This window comes from Megascapheus bottae, chromosome 12 (genome assembly GCF_031878675.1).
Source record: "Megascapheus bottae isolate mThoBot1 chromosome 12, mThoBot2.hap1, whole genome shotgun sequence".
NCBI classification, from domain to species: Eukaryota; Metazoa; Chordata; class Mammalia; order Rodentia; family Geomyidae; genus Megascapheus; species Megascapheus bottae.
Genome location: NC_143520.1, coordinates 56,748,054 through 56,767,481, shown reverse-complemented (window position 1 = coordinate 56,767,481; position 19,428 = coordinate 56,748,054). Strand labels below are relative to the sequence as shown.

Below are 19,428 nucleotides of genomic sequence, written 5' to 3'. Positions count from 1 at the left end.
AATGTCTAGAGTAATGAAACACTTTACATCTTATCTAGAGGTACTTACATAAAAAACCACTTTAAGGGCAGGGAGCTTTGACAAGCATGAGCAAAAGGCCCAGGGTTCAATTCCTCAGTACCATATCCATAGAAAAAGCTGGAAGTGGTGCTGTGGCTCAAATGGTAGAGCATTAGCCTGGGAAAGCTGAAGGATAGTGCTCAGACCCTGAGCTCAACCCAGGGCTGGCAAAAAAAAAAAATCCTGTGTACTTTAATATATAACAACTACAAAGTAGTGTGTGTGTGTGTGTGTGTGTGTGTGTGTGTGTGTGTGTGATTATATATATATATATATATATATATATTTGTTTTAAGATTAGGATTCAAGGGGCCGGGAGTTTGGCCTAGTGGTTAAAAGTGCTTGCCTAGCATGCATGAAGACTCGGGTCCGATTTCTCGGTACCACATACATAGAAAAAAGCCAGAAGTGGTGCTGAGGCTCAAGTGGTAGAGGTCTAGCCTTGAGAAAGTCCAAGGACAGTGCTTAGGCCCTGAGCTCAAGCCCAGGACTGGCAAAAAAAAAAAAAAAAAAAAGATTAGGATTCAAGGAACTGCCATCTACTACTTGAAATAGGATAGATATTATCTAATTTCTCATCAAACAGAAGTGGGCCATATTTCCTACAATATGTATCTTATCTTACTCCTTCCAACCTTTTTATAGGTGCACCAGCTCAGGAGTTTGAATTCAGGGTCTGGGTACTCTGAACATTTTTACTCAGGACTAGCATTCCATTTCCAACATTTTGACATTTAATTGGAGATAAAGAGTCTCACAGAATTTTCTGTCCCATCTAGTTTTGAACTTAGATCCTCAAATCTCAGCCTTATGAATAGTTAGAATTACAGGCATGAGCCACTGATGACTGGCTGATTTCCTCTTTTTAATGAATATGTCCACATACTTTACTTCCAGATTTTAAGATCTGCCTTAAAACATGAAATTACGGTTCATAGAACACTTAATTCAAGTATTATTCAGTCCAACCATGCATCTAAAAATGAGACTGACTAACTTAAAAAACTTCATATAACTAAATCCAAGTATTATGTTACACATTCCTGTCCCCTGTATTCTAGACCTAAACAAGGTAAACTTTACCTCAACATAAAATTCTCTAAATATGGAGAAACACCTACAACTGTTTCTTAAGCACTGGAATTTGGGGTTGGGTTAAGTTTGGGAATTGCAGGCCTCAGAACTACAGTACCCAAATGATTCCTCCTGACTCAACCTCCTAAGCCTGTCCTATCAGACTAACATGCACAAGCTATTCTGCCTCTTGAGTCTCTTTTAGCCAGTATGACTAATAACCTCTTTACTGTTCCTGCTGATTTCCACTTTCTCCATTCTAATCTACAACTTTCAAAAATTAAGTTCCATCCAAGTATCTTTGAGAAGGACAAGACCTCTTGAGTTCACACCAATCATGCAAACCTCAGGATAATCTCTAACAAATCTTTCTAATAAATTTTCTAATTCAGATTAAAACCTCAAATATAAAATTCCCTGCATAATTACCTGACAGAAAACAAACATCCAATGAAAACTTACTTTGGATATGACTTTTTTTTTTAAGAGTTAAATTTGCTAGGCATGGCAGCTGACACCTGTAACCCTTGTTACTCAGGAGGCTGAGATCTGAGGATTACGGTTCAAAGCCAGCTGGGCACAAAAGACCCTGAGACTCTTATCTCCAATTAACCTCTAAAAAATGGGAAGGGGGGCTTGGCTCCGGGGCAGGGTGGCAGTCTTGAGCTGAAAAGCTCAAGACAAGTTCAAGCCCCATTTAAAATGAAATTAAAAAAAAAAAAAAAAAAGAGTTAAATTTATGTAATGATGTAGGAAATTTAAGGTTATCTATTTTTCCATCTATTTTGAAATAAATGAGTTAGTGGATGAACTAAAAATAAAAGGGGCCAGGAGCATAGCTTAGTGGAAGAGTGTTCATCAAACATACAGGAAGCCCTCAGTTTGATTTCTCGGTACCATATACTCAGAAAATGCCAGAAATGTCACTGTGGCTCAAGTGCCAGAGCATTAGCCTTAAGTAATAAGAGTCTTGAGGACAGTGCCTAGGCCCTGAGTTCAAGCCCTAGGATGGAGGGGTGGGGGAGTTCAAATAAAATAAAAACAGACTAGTTAATTACAGAGAATTCTATGTAGGACACTATCCTTGGTATTGACTGTCCACAGCAACAATAAACATGATGCAAATTTAAAACTTTCAAGCAAAATGCATTTACAGCCATGTTTATGCAATAAATAATCTGACAGCACTTCTAGGCCCAAGGCTATAAGGCGTGAAATGATAAAAGGACATCTTTTTGAAGGGATTTATGATGCATGAAAACACAACCCTCTGTGGCAGTGAACAGAAAATACTTTGACCTTATCTACTATGACTATTATATCCTCCTCAGGTATCAGCTTTTTTTTTTTTTTTTTCAATTGTAAAGGTGACGAGAGGGCTGGGAATGTGGTTTAGTGGTAGAATGCTTACCTAGCATACATGAAGCCCTGGGTTCAATTCCTCAGTAGCACATAAACAGAACAAGTGGTAAGTAGTGCTATCTTAGACAGGAAGATGCCTTAGACTCTACCTCCTGAATAGATGTCAATATAACTCCTTTCATTTACATAACCTAGTATGTACTTTTCTTTTCTTTTTTAACCAATCTGGGGGATTAAACTCAGGGCCTGAGCATTGTCCTTGGGCTTTTTTTCTCAAGGCTAGAGCTCTACCACTTGAGCCACAACACCACCTCCAGCTTTTTTTCCTATGTATATGGTACCAAGGAATTGAACCCAGGTCTTTATGCATGTTAGGCAAGCACTCTTAACACTAGGCCAAACTCCCAGCCTATACATAACCTAGTATATACTTTATAATCTACATGGTGTTTGAATGGTTCACTGTGGCTTAATATTCTTGTGGTTGTGTCATACATTCAAAACATACATTCAAAACCATCAAAGTAAGGCCAGGAGCTCTAAACCTCTAAAAAACATGAAGGGGAGCTTGGTTCAAGGGTAGGGCTGTAGCCTTGAGCTGAAGAACTCAGGGACAGCACCCAGACCAAGTTCAAGACCCATGACCCATAAAAAATAAAATAAAATAAAATAAAATAAAAGCAGAAAGGCTAGGAGTGTGGCTCAGGTAGAAATACCTAGAAAACATGAGGCTCTCCGTTAAAACTACAATATGAAATATGCTTTCTGCACCGAATCACTCACTGAACACCTAAAAGCTAAAAGACTACATAGAAAAGATGTACCTGCCTCATTTGAATATTTATGGACTGACATAAAGAAGAGATTTCACATAGGGAGAGGGAACATGTAAAGTTGCTAGTTAGGCTTTTTTTTTTTAATTTATTTTATTTTAATGTATAAAGGGGTTACAGTTATATTCGCCAGACAGAAGGTGCATCATTTCTCACACATCGATACCCCTTTGGTGTTGCTGTTTTTTGTCAGTCACAAGGCATGAACTAAGAACTTGGGCACTGTTCATGAGTCCTTTACTCATGGCTAGCACTCTGCTGCTTTGAGCCACAGCACCACTTACAGTTTTCTGATGGCTAATTAAAGTTAGGTAAATGACTTTCTCACAGACTTTCCTGCCTGGGCTGGCTTTACACTGTGATCCACAGATCTCAATTTCTTGAGTAGGCAGGGTTACAGACACAAGCCACTAGCACCCAGCATTTATTATTTATCATGATTATTTATAATTTACTTTTTTTTTTTTTTTTTTGGCCAGTCCTGGGCTTGAGCTCAGGGCCTGAGCACTGTCTTTGGACTTTCTCAAAGCTAGCACTCTACCACTTGAGCCTCAGCACCACTTCCAGTTTTTTCTATATATGTGTACCAAGGAATCGAACCCAGATCTTCGTGCATGCTAGGCAAGCACTTTAACCACTAGGCCAAACTCCTGGCCCCTACTGTTTATTTTTTTTATATTATATAAGGAATTTTGCCTAGTGGTTAAAGTGCTTGCCTAGCATGCATGAAGACCCGGGTTCGATTCCTCGGTCCCACATGCATCGAAAAAAGCTGGAAGTGGTGCTGAGGCTCAAGTGGTAGAGTGCTAGCCTTGAGAAAGTCCAAGGACAGTGCTCAGGCCCTGAGCTCAAGCCCAGGACTGGCAAAAAAAAAAAGGAAAAAAACAAGTTGTAGATACCAAATTACTGGTATAAAGGAGCTGTCAAAACCCTGAAAAGAATTTTTGTTTTTGGTCAGATGTGGGACTTGACCTCTGGGCCTGGGTGCCATCCCTGAGCTCTTCTGCCCAAAGCTACTGCCCTATCCCTTGAACCACAGTGCACCATGTCTGGTCTTTGGGTGGTTAATTGGAGATAGAAGAATCTCAGACTTTAGTGCCTGGGCTGGCTTTGAACCTTGATCCTCAGATCCAGCCTCCTGAGTAGCTAGGATTATAGGCGTGAGCCACCTTACCCAGCAACAACTAATTCTTTATGAGAACACTAGCTAGTAACAGATAGTAAAGAAACATGTGATAAAGAAGTAGACTATGATCACAAACTCATTGCCTAGAGTGTTCGTGGATCTTACTGCTTAAACTCAAAAGTAAAGATGTGAGGGGCCAGGAGTTTGGCCTAGTGGAAGACTGCTTGCCTAGCATGCACAAAGACCCGGGTTCGATTCCTCGGTACCACATACATAAAAAAAAAGCTGGAAGTGGTGCTGAGGCTCAATGGTAGAGCTCTAACCTTAAGAAAGTCCAAGGAGAGCGCTCAGGCCCTGAGCTCAAGCCCAGAACTGGCAAAAAAAAAAAAAAAAGATGTGATGCACAATACGAACAATACAAAGGAGTATAATTTCCTGCAGGTGCTAGAGTCTATGTGGGCTATACAAGTATAGGCCTGAATGAAGATAGAACAAAAGACACTTTAGAGGTTTGACTTTGGATCCAATTTTCATTCTCTGAGTAGTCTCTTCTGATTTTATATGACCAATTTCACAGTATCGCTGAGATAACTATCTTTTTGACTCCCAACTACAAATAGAAGTCAGAGATCATTCACTTTCAAGAAATGTAGAAAAGAATGAGAAAATGAGTAAATGGAATCTAACAACTTATGTACCACATGACAGTTGCTCTTAGTATGACTGCTTATACAACAGCTTAGTTTAATATAGTCATATTTATCTCATATACTAAGTACTAAGAAAACATTAAAAATATAAAGCAAGGGCCGGGAGTTTGGCCTAGTGCTAGAGTGCTTGCCTAGCAAGCACGAAGACCCGGGTTCGATTCCTCGGTACCACATACATAGCAAAAAGCCGGAAGTGGTGCTGAGGCTCAAGTGGTAGAGTGCTAGCCTTGAGAAAGTCCAAGGACAGTGCTCAAGCCCTGAGCCCAAGCCCAGGACTAGCAAAAAAAAAAAAAACATTTTCAAACCAGGCACTGGTGGCCCAAACCTGTTATCCTAGCTACACAGGGGGCTGAGATCTAAGGATCACAGGTCAAAGCCAGCCTTGGTAGGAAAGTCTGTGAAAGTCTTACGTCCAATTAACTACCAAAAAGCCCCAAAGAGCCGTGGCTCAACTGGTAGAATAAATGGTAGCCTTGAGTTCAGGTATAGCACTCAGACTCTGAACTGTATCCACAGGACCAACAGAAATTAAATGAACAAACAAACAAAAACATTACCAAAACTGAAGAGCTAAATAATGGAATTCATGCATTGGAAAAAAATGATCAAAAATGTTATCATATAATATTTTTGGGGGGTTCATGAGGCTTGAATTCTGGGCCTGGGCAGTCCCTGAGTTGTTCAGCTCAAGGTTACTGCCCTGTCCCTTGAATCTATTCTATTTTGAATGTATCCCATAAAACTATCTGGTCAAGGTGCTCATCTTTCCATCTGTGCTAAGGCTAACAAAATTAGAACTTTCACGGTGAATATATTACCTTCATATGACAGGTATTATATCCTTTCACTAGCCACAGTATTGGAAGACTGCAGAAGAACCCAAACAAAATGTGGGGTAAGAATGTTCAGGAAAATAGAAAGATACTGAGTTGAAATATGGATTACAATATGTAAAATTGTAACAAACTTTATTTCTCTCACTTTTTTTCCCCCAAGTACTAGGTTTGAACTTAGAACGTCTCACATTTCACACAGGTTTTCTACTACAAAGACATGTCCCCTGCCTGTCACTTGCATAGTAATTTCTACACATCTGTTATCTGTATGCCCATTCTCCCTCCCACCCTGAATGTGTATGTCAGATGAATGTGTATTACTTCTGTGGTATACTGGAACCATATGTATGAAAGTACTGTTCTGTTTATTAAACCAATATGGCCCAAGTTAAGCACTTAGGAATACTATATTCCTAATATATACTATATTAATATATATAGTATACATATAACTACTATAAATATCCTATATTCCTAATACATTTTTTCAAAAGCAGCTTGGAAATGTTTTTGTTGTGATGCTTACATTTGCATATACATAGCACATAGCTAAGTCCCAAACTTCTAACTACTGTTCACACAAATATTGTTGGTATCTTGTCAATATTTTAATAGCCTATTTTTAAAGCCTAATTATCTAAACAAATAACCTAAAATACTTCAAGAATTTTCTTTTTAGGGTAGGGATAATTCATAGGTTTATTTATAATTATGATATCAATAAAACAAGTAATCATCCTCAAACTACATATGGGCCACATAATACAAGTGTGGTACAATGAAAATCAAATTGCTTTTAGAAATGTAACACTGAGGAAAAATAGCTATTAGTACCTTATTTTGTCAGTTATTGTACATAAAAGGATTGGCAAAAGAATGTAAGTTAGCTAAATGAATTATGAAGGGTCAAATTTATTGGGAAAGGCTACCCCCCCCCTTTTTAAATCATTTACAGAGCTTGAACTCTAGACCTGGGCACTGTCCCTGAGCTCTTATGCTCAAGGCTAAGCACTCTACCACTTTGAGTCATAGCTCCACTTCCAGTTTTCTGGTGGTGAACTGGAGATCAAAGACTCAAGGACTTTTCCTGCCAAGATCGCTTTGAACCCTGATCCTCAGATCTCAGCCTCTAGAGTAGTTATGCTTACAGGCATAAGCTACCAGAGCCCAGTAGGAAAGGTATCTTGAGAATAAAACAGGAGAAGGAGTATTGCCCTAAGAGATCCATAAAACAAGCAAGTAAGGGGAAAGGAACTGTTGTATTTAATTTATAGCTAAGCACTGAAAGATAGTATTAGTAGTAAATTCTACAAAATGATTGTGAACTACATTCTTTGCTTCTTCAAAAGAGAGTCTCCTAGAGATGATGTGTAGGTAAAAAATTTGAATGGGGATGTAAGCCAGTATTGTGGTATTATGATGATTTAACCACAAATGCCTTTCCTATTTAAATATTCCAATCAGTACTGTTAGTACACATACCTCGGAGAATTCTTTCCTCATGGCAACGAAGAAAGTCCCAGATTCTAACAGTGCCGTCATCAGAGCATGTAGCAAATTTATTATCCGTGGGTGAGAAACTGTTACATGAAGACACACAGTAGGGGAAAGAAGTCAGCATTTAACAGATTATCTGTTCTTCTCAGACAGGGAAAAATAAAAACACTGTGCTGCATTATAAACAGGAGAGGAAAGTATCCAGTTGAAGGAGCCCTTAAAAAGAATGACTGTTGTCAGCTAACACAAGCATCTCACCAAAAGAAGATTTCTACAGAGTAGTTGTTTATCTTTGTGAGCATAAATACTAAAACTACCTATGCTACTTTCAGTAGTGTTCCGATCAGACCAGTAAAACAATGAGAGCTGTTAGTATTGTTGAAACAAAATGAATTCTATTTTTGCAACAATCCAGAAATGGATACTGTTCAAAAAAAAAAAATCATTGTTTTCTGCCTCAAGTTACATGCAATATAAGCCAAAGCATTTTAAGCAGGCAGTAAGAGTGATTCCTAAACATCTTTATATACAATGTTTCCATTCATTCAAAAATTCTGTGGGAAATTTTCACATCTTCTTCCTGCTATGAAACTATCCCATGAATGTAGCTACTGAAGAAAACTAAAATATGGATGTTTTGAATTATGTTCAAAGCCAAAAGTGAGAGCCTTTTTTTCCTTCCCAGCAGTGAAAGACTATCAAGTTTTTCATTTAACTGTAAAAACGCCCTTGAACTTTTGAACTTATGACTAAGTACAAACCAACTTTGAAAAAAGACAAAAAGACCAAAAAAAAAAAAAAAAAAGTAGAGTAGGGCAATATGGCCAAGTCCATAAATTAGCAGAAGCACATATATCCAACAGTTTCTGTTGATTGTGAAAGAAACAAGTGACTTTAGTGAACAGTATTTCTAGAGACAACCTCCCACACATGGGTGGCACAACCTTAAAGAACGCTGCTTCGCTTTATTCTGAGGCTGTAGCAATTCTTCAGGATTGTTCTTGTAACTTATCCCCAGTTGACTATGCATATCTCATTGATATGTAAAAACATACAACTCACTGAAAATATTTCAACTCCACTTATTATACATGTGCATAACGGATATTATCAACCGTGAATCAGTCTTCTTGACAAAGGTCTGCTTACAGCTGGAAAGCATGTAGAACCCATTCAATCATTCAATAATCCGTTAATGTTTGCCACATCCAGGGAGTTATTTGTGAGGGTTTCAGGTCCTATATTTTCTTTTTGAAGTCATGGCATAACCAAGCCAACCAGGTCTTCACTTAAGCCTTTTCTTCCCTTGTATTTTGTGTGCATTCTGAAGTGTTTTCTGTAGGCTTTAGATTTTATTCAGTTGTATAATTAAAGACTGAATGCTTTATTTAGAATAAAATATTCTTGTCTTACACAGTAGATAAAAAAGTAGTAACGTATATACATTATTAACCATAAATATAAAGAGAAAACCAGTGCAAAATGTGGCAGACAATACATCTCTAACACATTGCAAAGGCTGATACCCGGAACACACTACTTCAGAAAGGGGCCAGTAAAATGGTGAATGTGTGAAAACAAAGAAAAATACCGTGTTTATAGGGTGCAGAAAGCTTCCCAGAACCTGACAGAGCCCATGCATCTCTGCACCCAGAGTACACTTAGAGAATAGTTTAACCATGACAATAGGGACTACAGAAAATGGTATATTGTGTATAAACCTGGCCTCTCTAATCGCCTCCTTATGTGCCTGGAACATCTTGACGTTGTTCATGTTCGACTGCCAGTACTTCACGTATCCTCCGTGGTCAGCTGTCAACATCCACATGTCATTATGTGACCAAGTCATGGCCCTCACTGGGCTATCATGAGCCTAGGAAAACAGAAAACTTTTGTAAGGTATTAACTCAAAGAACACATGATTCAGTTACAGGAGCCTATATAAACCCACAGCAATAAACAGGATTATTTACTATTACCTGCAAAATGGTTTCAAAATTGAAAGTGAGTCCATTCCACAAGGTGAACTCTCCACTAGAAGCTCCAGTGACCAAGCGCCTTCCTTCTGGAGTCCACTGAATAAAGAAAAGGACAAGTTACACAGGGCACAGTCCTCTGACTTAATCAATTCTGAAAACATTCACCAAGTTACTACTATACAATATCCAAGAGTCATTAAGAAGACAATACTAACTTAAAAATATAGCTCAGTTCTATAATTAATTTTTTTCTCAGAAAAGAACACAACACAACAGAGGGAAGGCACTAGTGCTCTACCCCATAAACTCACTTTCTTTTCTTCCTTTTTCTTTTGTTTTCTTTTTTTTTTTCTGCCAGTCCTGGGGCTTAAACTCAGGCCTGGCACTGCCTTTGGGCATTCTCAAGGCTAGAGCTCTACCCCTTGAGCCACTGAGTGATGTCCCGCTTTTTCTGTGTATATGGTATCGAGGATTCAAACCCCGGTCTTCGCCCTTTACCACTAGGCCATACACCCGGTCATTAACTAATTTTCTGTTAAAGTACACAAAAGCAGACTGGGAGTGTCCAAGGACAGTGCTCAGGCATTGAACTCAAGCCCAGGACTGGCCAAAAAAAAAAAAGTACATAAAAACCAGGTATAGGGCCGGGAGTTTGGCCTAGCGGTAGAGCGCTTGCCTAGCATGCACGAAGACCCGGGTTTGATTCCTTGGTACCACATACACAGAAAAGGCCAGAACTGGTTCTGTGGCTCAAGTGGTAGAACACTAACCTTGAGGAAAGCCCAAGGACAGTGCTCAGGCTCTGAGTTCAGTCCCCAGGACTGGCAAGCAAGCAAGCAAGCAAGAAATAAATAAATAAATAAATAAATAAGCCAGCCAGCCAGCCAGCCAGCCAGCCAGCCAGCCAGGCAGTGGCCAGGAGTTTGGCCACGTGCTTGCCTAGTATGCACGAAGACCTGGGTTCGATTCCTCAGTACCATATACATAGAAAAAAGCCAGAAATGATGCTGTGGCTCAAGTGGTAGCACCCTACCCTTGAGAAAGCCCAAAGCCAGTGCTCAGGCCCTGAGCTCAAAGTCCAGGACTGGCCAAAAAAAAAAAAAAAAAAAACCAAACAGACATAGTTGCACACACCTAGCTACTCAGGAGGCTGAGATCTGAAGATCGTGGTTCACAGCCAGCCCAGGAACAAAAGTCCGTGAGACTCATCTCCAATTAACCACTAGATAACTAGAAATGGCGCTGTGGCTAAAGGGACAGGACAGTAGCCTTGAACTGAAGAGCTCAGGGACAAGGCCCAGAGTTCAAGCCCCACAATTGACCCCCACCAACCAAAAAAAGTACATAAAAGTACACACCTACTCAATAATCATTTCAAACAAAATATGTAAAGATCTCATTTCTTTAAGGTTATATGGTAAACTAATGTAAATAACCAGTGCAGTCCTCAAAAAAGTCAGAAGAATGAGTAAAGGATTTAAGACCTTATAATGACTATTGGACAATGTCAGACTTAACTTAAAATACAAGCTGTACACTGGTGACTTATAATCCTAGCTACTCGGGAGGCTGAGTTCTGAGAACTGAGTTTCAAAACCAGCCAGGTAGAAAATCCCTAAGAGTCTTGTCTCCAATATAACACTCCAAAGTCAAAGTGGAAGTGATGGAGCACCAGCCCTGAGTGAAAAAGCTCGTTTAATACCCATGCTGTGAATTCTAGAAAGCCCCACAACCCCCACAAAAGGGGGGGAAATTTTTTATTTAAAAAAAAAAAAAAGTTATGCCAAGCCAGGCACCTGTAATCCTAGCTACTCAGGAGACTGAGATCAGAGGATGGTGATTCAAAATCAGCCTGGGAACTAAAGTCTGTGAAACTCTTATCTCCAATTAAACCATTAAACCACCAGAAAACCACAAGTGATGCTGTGGTTCAAGCAGTATAGTGCTAGCCTTGAGGTGAAGAGCTCAGGGACAACACCCAGGCCCACAGCTAGCAAAAAAGAAAAGTACACACGTACACACGTGCGCACTCCAAGCTCCAGTGCTTCATGCCTGTAATTCTAGATACTCAGGAGGCTGAAACCTAAAGATCCCAGTTCAAAGCCAGCCCAGACAAAAAAGTCCCTATTAGACTCTTATCTGCAATTACCTATTCAAAAACTGGAAGTGGAGTTGTGACTAAAGTGGTAGAGTACTCACCTTGAGCAAAAGAGCTCAAGGTCAGCACCCAGGCCCCATGTTCAAGTCCCACCATTGGACTCCCCCCCCAAAAAAAAATTACATTTGCAGACAAACTCAGGATACATTTTTCCGCACAAAAATACCCAACCGAATACTTACTCTGACAACAAATACTGGACACTTTACTTTATTGGTTGATGTCCGAACAAATTTTGTTGTTACTGCATTCATAGGGTTACTCAACATTCCTATAGGTGGGACTAGCTACAATAAAATGAAAATTGAATTGTTAAAGCTCCTGACAACCCCAAGAGGGAAGAAGCCAGAAACATGGCAAGATAATTATTTCAACATCTAAATTCAGAACTATACATCTTTCTTTAAAAATTACTTTAAAATTGAGATGAAAACTTACCAAAGACTTAAATAACATTACTATATAAATAAGAAAAATCAATTTCTAAACTGAGTATCAGATTTCATTAATTACTTCTGAATTCAATACAAAGAAACATGTTCACAATAAGCCATGTTTAAAGTTAACTTTCCTGCTGAGCACAGTGACTCACACCTGTAATCCTAGCTACTCAGGAAGCTGAGATCTGAGGATCACAGTTCAAAGCCAATGTGGGCACTAAAGACCATGAGGCTCTTATCTCCAATTAATCACTAGAAAGGAGGGGTTGTGGCTCCAGGGATAGGGCAGTAGTCTTGAACTGAAGAACTCAGGGACAATACCCAGGCTAAGTTCAAGACCCATGACTTAGATAGATAGATAGATAGATAGATAGATAGATAGATAGATAGATAGATATAAAGTTAACTTCCATATTAAAAGACTTAAGTAGTTCTATCTGTATCTTGACAAAAGTTTATTGAAAAAGTTGAACTAGCATTAGATCAAAAGGAACGTCTAAGGAAAAATTACTGCATATTTCAAAGTTGTACTACACTATAACTCTGGAAATATTTTAGTTATCAAAATGAAAAAAGACCATTTTGAACTTGTATTCACTTATTTCTAGGACTATTAAACCAAGAGGACATTTACTAAAACAGTATGACATACTTGTACTTACATCGTTATAATAACCTGCATCAGGCTGAATAGCCCGCATATCTCTCTGGTCTCTTTGCCATATTCTATTCTGTTAAAAGATAAATCAATTAATTAATGAGTGTACAGTTTAATCAGTGTGAAATTAAGTTATTAACAAAACATAAGGTACATAGAAGAAAATGAGATTCAAAAAGATTGTTTTCTAAAACTAATTCCAGTTCTTAACAATAATTTCTATTTTCCTACTGATATTGCTTAGAATCTCCCCCCTTCATTATTTGCCTCCACTCTACTCACAGAAAATACAGTTGACCCAAAACATTCTCACCAACCACACTTTAATAAAAGTAACAAGGAAGAGAGTACACAGGCATTCTGAATTCCTCCAAAACCCTTTGCACAAAGCATTTCTTTATATCTTCCTTATATCTTTCTTTCTTTTCTTTTTTTGGGGGGAGTGGGGGAAGTATTGGACCTGGGGCTTGAACTTAAAGAGACTGAGCGCTGTCCTTGAGTTATTTTGCCACCTTGAGCCACAGTTGGTTTTCTGGTGGTTAACTGGAAATAAGAGTTTCAGGGACTTCCTGCCTACGTTGGCTTTAAACTATGATCCTGAGATCTCATCCTGAATAGCTAAGATTACAGACATGAGCATCAGCATCCAGCTTGTTTGGCTTTCTTGATTCTTTCCATATCCTCCTAGCGTTTTACTCTGGTTTCACAACTGAAATTTCTAGGACAATCTCAATTTGCTCTTATTTCTAACTATCATGTGCAAACAAGACTCTAATCAGGCCTAAGTACCAACAGATTCTGACCTAAAAGGTCTAGGATAACAAAAATAGACAAATCCAATGAATGGAAGAACCAATGAAAAGAAGAGAAACAATACTGAGAATATTTGAGACAGATCCCTATTCCTTTACTTACCATCTTGAGTTGCTTCCATCCTATAGGGCTGTAGTAGTTGTCTTTGAATAAGCAGAATTTTTTCCCAGACTGAAGAGCTTCCTACCACTAAGAGTTTGGAAATGGTAGAATCAATGTTCCCAGCACCACTATCTAACAGAAATATTGCTATGCTGGTAGTCTTTTATGATTTCACATAGAATATAGATTAAACAAGACCCTAACACTTAAATTAGGGATTAAAATACCCTCTTCTAATTTGCTGTGGAACTTTAAAACAAATTCTCTATTTCTAAACTGAAGTCTGATTTTCATCATTTTTCACAAAGGCAATATGAGGGTTGCCTGAATTATCAACTACTCAGGAGGGTGAGGTAAAATGATCACTTAAGTAAACCCAAGAGTTCAAGGCTAGACTGAGCAACATAACAAAACTTTATCTCAAAAACAGTAACTCTCAGCTATGCTCACTGGCTCCCAGCTTAGACTGAAAATGGGAGGATCACGGTCCAAGCCAATCCAGATGGAAAGGTGCATAACGCTTTTCAATCCATAGCTGGATGCAATATCCATGTCTGTCACCCTCAGCTACATGGGAGATTGAGATGGGGAGTATCGTGGCTCTACTTAACCCAGAAGAAGACTCCATCTCAACAGAGGAAAGCTAGATACATGTCTCGGCACATGTCTGTCCAGAAACTAATGGAAGCCTACAATGGGGAAACTACAAACCACGCATCACAGAGAAAGTGAGACTTCCATCTTAAAAATAATCAGCAAGCAGGACCGGGAGTTTGGCCTAGTGGTAGAGTGCTTGCCTAACATGCATGAATACCTAGGTTCGATTCCTCAGTACCACATACATAGAAAAAAGCCGGAAGTGGTGCTGAGGCTCAAGCAGTAGAGCTCTAGCCTTGAGAAAGTCCAAGGACAGTGCTCAGGCCCTGAGTTCAAGCCCAGGACTGGCAAAATAATAATAATAATAATAATAATAATAATAATAATAATAATCAGCAAGCCAGGCACAAGTGGCTCATACCTGTAATCCTAGCTACTCAGGAGGACAAGATCTGAGGATAAGGTTCAAAGTTAGACCAGGCATGAAAATCCATGATACTCTTATCTCTAATTAACCAACAGAAAACTGGAAGTGGTACTGTAGCTCAAAGTGGTGGAGCACGAGCTGTCACTCCCCCCCCCCCCCCCCGAAAAAAAGAAAGCTCAAGGACAGTGCCCAAGTCCTGAGTTCAAGCTCCATGACTGACAATCAACCAACTAATCAATCCATCAATAATAACAGTAATAGTCAGCAATGGGCTAGAGGTACAGCTCAAGTGATAGTAAGTGTGAAATCCTAAATCCAAACTCCAGTACTGCAATTATAATTTCTCAGAAAATTATATATGCAGAGAAAAATAGAAAGTACACAGTCCTGCTTAAATAGCCTCATCTGAAATTAACTCCACCAATTTAAGCAATACACATATACTCAATACCCTTCATTTAGAAAACTATCAAACCTGATATAAAGGCAAACACCTATACTCAGAAGGCAGTATAAGAGGCTGCAAATTTGGCCTTGTGGTACAGTGCTTGCCTAGCATGCACTAAGACCCAGGTTCGATTCCTACGTACCATATACATAGAAAAAGCTGGAAATGGTGCTGTGGTTCAAGCACTAGCCTTGAGGAAAGCCCAAAGACCATGCTCAGAACCTAAGCAGAACTGGCCAAAAAAAAAAAAAAAAAAAAGCAGTATAAGAGATCTCAAATTAACCAGGGCCCTGTAGCTCACACCTGTAATCCTAGCCACTCACAGGCTAAGATCTGAGGATGACAGTTCAAAACCAGCCAGGGCACTAAAGTCCAGGAGACTCTTATCAACAATTAGCATCCAGAAAACCAGAAGTGGCTCTATGGCTCAAGGAGTAGGGAAGTAAGTAGTCTTGAGCTGAAGAAGTCAGGGATAAGGCCTAAGCCCAGAATTCTACTACCATGACACAGAGGGAGGGTAGAGAGGGTAGAGAGAGTAGAGAGGAGGGAGAGGAGGGAGAGGAGGGAGAGGGGGAGAGGTGGGAGGGAAGGAGAGGTGAGAGGGAGAGGGAGGGGAGGGAAGGAGAGGTGAGAGGGAGAGGGAGGGGAGGGAAGGAGAGGTGAGAGGGAGAGGGAGGGGAGGAAGGGAGGGAGGGAGGGAGGGAGGGGTGGGGAGAACCTCAAATTCCAAAGCCACTTAGGACAAAGTTCATGAGATTCTACCTCAAAAACAAAACACAGGGTTGGGAATGTGGCTTAGTAGTAGAGTACTTGCCTAGCAAGCATAGAGCTTTAGGTTCAATTTCTAAGTAACAGAAAAAAATGGAAGTAGCCAGCGTGGTGGCTCACACTTGTAATCCTAGCTACTCAGGAGGCTGAGATCTGAGGATCAAGGTTCAAAGCTACCCTCAGTACAAAAGTACCTGAAACTCTCCTATTAACTCTACAAAATGGGAAGTGGGGCTTGGCTGAAAGGCAGAGTTGTGGCCTTGACTGAAGAGCTCAGGGACAGCACCCAGGACAAGTTCGAGTCCCATGACCCTCCACCCCCCCAAAAAAAGCTAGAAGTGGCACTGTGGCTCAAGTAGCAGAGTGCTAGCCTTGAGCAAAGCTCAAGGACAGTGCCCAGACCCAGAGTTCAAGCTCTAAGACCTCCAAAAATATTTTAAAAAGCTGAGTGGGTGGAGCTCAAGTTTATCATGTGTGAGGTTCTTAGTTTGTTCTATTAAAAAAGAACAGAGCCATATCTACAAGGAACTTGAGAAACTAATCCCCCCCAAACCCAACAAACCAATCACTAAATGGTTAAGGGAACAAAAGAGAGACTTATCTAAAGAGGCTAAAGTGGCAGAAAAACATGAGAAAATGCTCATCATCCATGTCCATAAAGGAAATGCAAATAAACAACCCTAAGATACCACCTTAACTCAATTAGAATGCCCGATATTCTGAACTCAGACAACAATGAATGCTGGTGGGGTTTTGGAGAAAGAGGAATCCTACTGCACTGCTGGCGGGTATGTAAACTAGTTCAGCCACTCTGGAAAGCGGTTTGGAGGTTTCTTAAAGAACTGAAAGTAGACCTTCCCTACAGTCCTGCCATACCACTCCTGGGCATCTATCCTGAGCATCATAACCCAGGATATGATAAGGATACCTGCAGAGCTATGTTCATCTGTGCACTATTCACAATAGCCAAGCAATGGAAACAACCCAGATGTCCTACTGCAGATGAATGGATACAAAAAATGTGGTATATATACACAATAGAATTCTACATAGCCGGGGGGCCGGGAGTTTGGCCTAATGGTAGAGTGCTTGCCTAGCATGCACGAAGACCTGGGTTCGATTCCTCGGTACCCCACATACATAGCAAAAAGCCAGAAGTGGTGCTGAGGCTCAAGTGGTAGAGTGCTAGCCTTGAGAAAGTCCAAGGACAGTGCTCAAGCCCTGAGCCCAAGCCCAAGACTGGCAAAAAAAAAAAAAAAAAAGAATTCTACATAGCCAACAGACAAGATAAAATAATGAAATTCACTGGAAAGTGGATGAAACTAGAAGGAATCATGTTGAGTGAGACCAAAAGAAAAGGTGCATGGTATCCTTAATATGTGGCTATTAGATCCAAACAGTACAAGAGCAATGACTCAATATTTGGGTACTCAATGTTATGAACATGGTCTTGGAGATAGAAACATAACTACATAGACATAAAAATATATGATGGGCTATATACTCTACAGGCATATGTTTTATTACATACATTAACATGTACCTATGACATACAAGCCAGAAACGGCTCACGGCTGTAATCCCAGTTACTCAGGACGCTGAGATCTGAGGATAGGGGTTAAGCCAGCCCAGGCACTAAAGACCAGGAGACTCTTATCTCCAATTAATCACTAGAAAATGAGAAGTGGGGCTGTGGCTCAAGGTGTAGGGCAGTAGGCTTGAGCTGAAGAACTCAAGGACAGCGCTCAGGCCCAGAGTTCAGGCCCCATGCCCGCCCCCCCCCCCCCCCAAAAAAAAAACTTGGTAGAGTGCTTGCCTTGCATGCACCAGGCTCTGGCTTCGATTCCTCCATACCACATACACAGAAAAGGCTGTGGCTCAGGTGGCAAGCACTAGCATTGAACAAAGTGTCAAAGGACAGTGCACAGACCCTGAAGTTAAAGCCCAACTAGCAAAATAAAACAAAACAAAAACAGAACAAACATATTATCTGAAATATGTTAACTAAACTTACCTCCAGATACTTAATTACAGATGGATTGTAGTCTATGGTTTTTCGGTTTACAGCTTTTCTCATTCGCTTCCCATCAAACGTAAGCTGCTGCATTGCTTGCTGCTGTGCAAAATCAGGTCGCTTATAAAACAGTTGTCGAGGTGCTTGGTGCTGGAATCTTGGCATATGGAAAAATCGTGGAGGAGAGCCAATTTCTGTAGCCATCGTGATGTTTTCCTTCTAGAGCACTAGGAGAAGAAAGAAGTATTTTCATCACAAATCTCAGCACTATAAAATTACCAATGATCTTTTTTTTATTTATATGCAGTGCTTCTATCTTACACTCATGATACTTACAGAATCAACTACAAAGGCTGGGGTTGTAGACTCAATGTTACAGAGCTCATTTAGGATACATGAGGCACCAGGTCCAATCCCCAGCATCAAAACAAGAAAAAGAAATTTGAAAAGTGCTAACTCAGAGCATAAGTATTATTAAAAGGCATTTCTTATAAAACAGCAGGATTCTACAAGAGTTTGAGATTGCACACGTGCGCGCGCGCGTGTGTGTGTGTGTGCGTGTGTGTGTGTGTGTGTAAGAATAAGCAAATATAGCCATGCCTTTGATTTTAGCTACTCAGGAGGCTGAGATCTGAGGATTGAGGTTCAAAGCCAGCCCAGGCACTAAAGAATTTGAGACTTTTATCTCCAATTAATCACTAGAAAACTGGAAGTGGGGCTGTGGCTCCAGGGGTAGGGCAGTAGGCTTGAGCTGAAGAACTCAGAAACAGCACCCAGGCCCAGAATTCAAGCCTCATGACCCACCAAAAAAAAAAAGAGTGGACTCAAGGCCGAAGTAGTAGAATGACAGCCTTCAATGGGAGAAGCCAAGCAAGATTAAGAGGCTGGCTGAGTTCAAGCCCTAGAACTGGCACCTCCCTCTCCCACCGCCCCTCCAAAAAAGCAAGATCTTAAAGTTTATCATCGTCAATGTTCTACACTTAAATTTATCTGCTAATATTGTAAGTATGCTTTTTGTTTTTGTTTATCCAGTATGTGGGGAGGGGGAGGACTTAGCTCAGAAACATATACAAATGATTTCAATGAGTAGCTATACACATAGTCAAATATACATGATTCTAAAGTCATTATTTTTATATTATACAGAGTAAAACCATTTTTAACTTAAAAATGTAAAAGAACGCATTTTCTTTGGCAGTAGTGAGATTTTCTTAAATTTACTTCTCAGAGATCGCAAAGCATGCACTCTTACTACTGCCATGCCACCAGCCCGAATTTTGCTCACTATTTCCAAGATATGCTGGTTCGCTAAACCCACCTACGTTAAGTTCCCAATAGCTACAATACCAAGTCTGCAGTATCCATGGTGTGCAGTGTCCAACTCATCATTCATTGAGAAGCAGTCTTTCAAACTGCTCTGCCTGAGCTGTGACCCCAACAATTAGTTTTCTAAGTAGCTAGAATTACAGGTAGGAACCATCAGAACCAGAAAAGTACTTAAAAATATATGTGCATATATACATACA

General features: G+C 40.0%; 1 protein-coding gene across 3 annotated transcripts in view; it reads right to left on the bottom strand.

Annotated features, from left to right (window-relative positions):
- Wdr33 (WD repeat domain 33) overlaps positions 1-19,428 on the bottom strand; it is a 100,014-nt gene that overhangs the window by 54,628 nt on the left and 25,958 nt on the right. For all 3 annotated transcript variants that reach the window (XM_090343020.1, XM_090343019.1, XM_090343021.1), the window contains 6 exons: positions 17,903-18,129; positions 12,738-12,806; positions 11,818-11,922; positions 9,478-9,573; positions 9,220-9,371; positions 7,484-7,581 (listed from right to left, as the gene is read on the bottom strand). In XM_090343020.1, coding sequence (XP_090199146.1) covers positions 7,484-7,581; positions 9,220-9,371; positions 9,478-9,573; positions 11,818-11,922; positions 12,738-12,806; positions 17,903-18,106 — 724 coding nt within the window. In that variant the 5' untranslated portion in view covers positions 18,107-18,129. The remainder of the gene's footprint in view (positions 1-7,483; positions 7,582-9,219; positions 9,372-9,477; positions 9,574-11,817; positions 11,923-12,737; positions 12,807-17,902; positions 18,130-19,428) is intronic.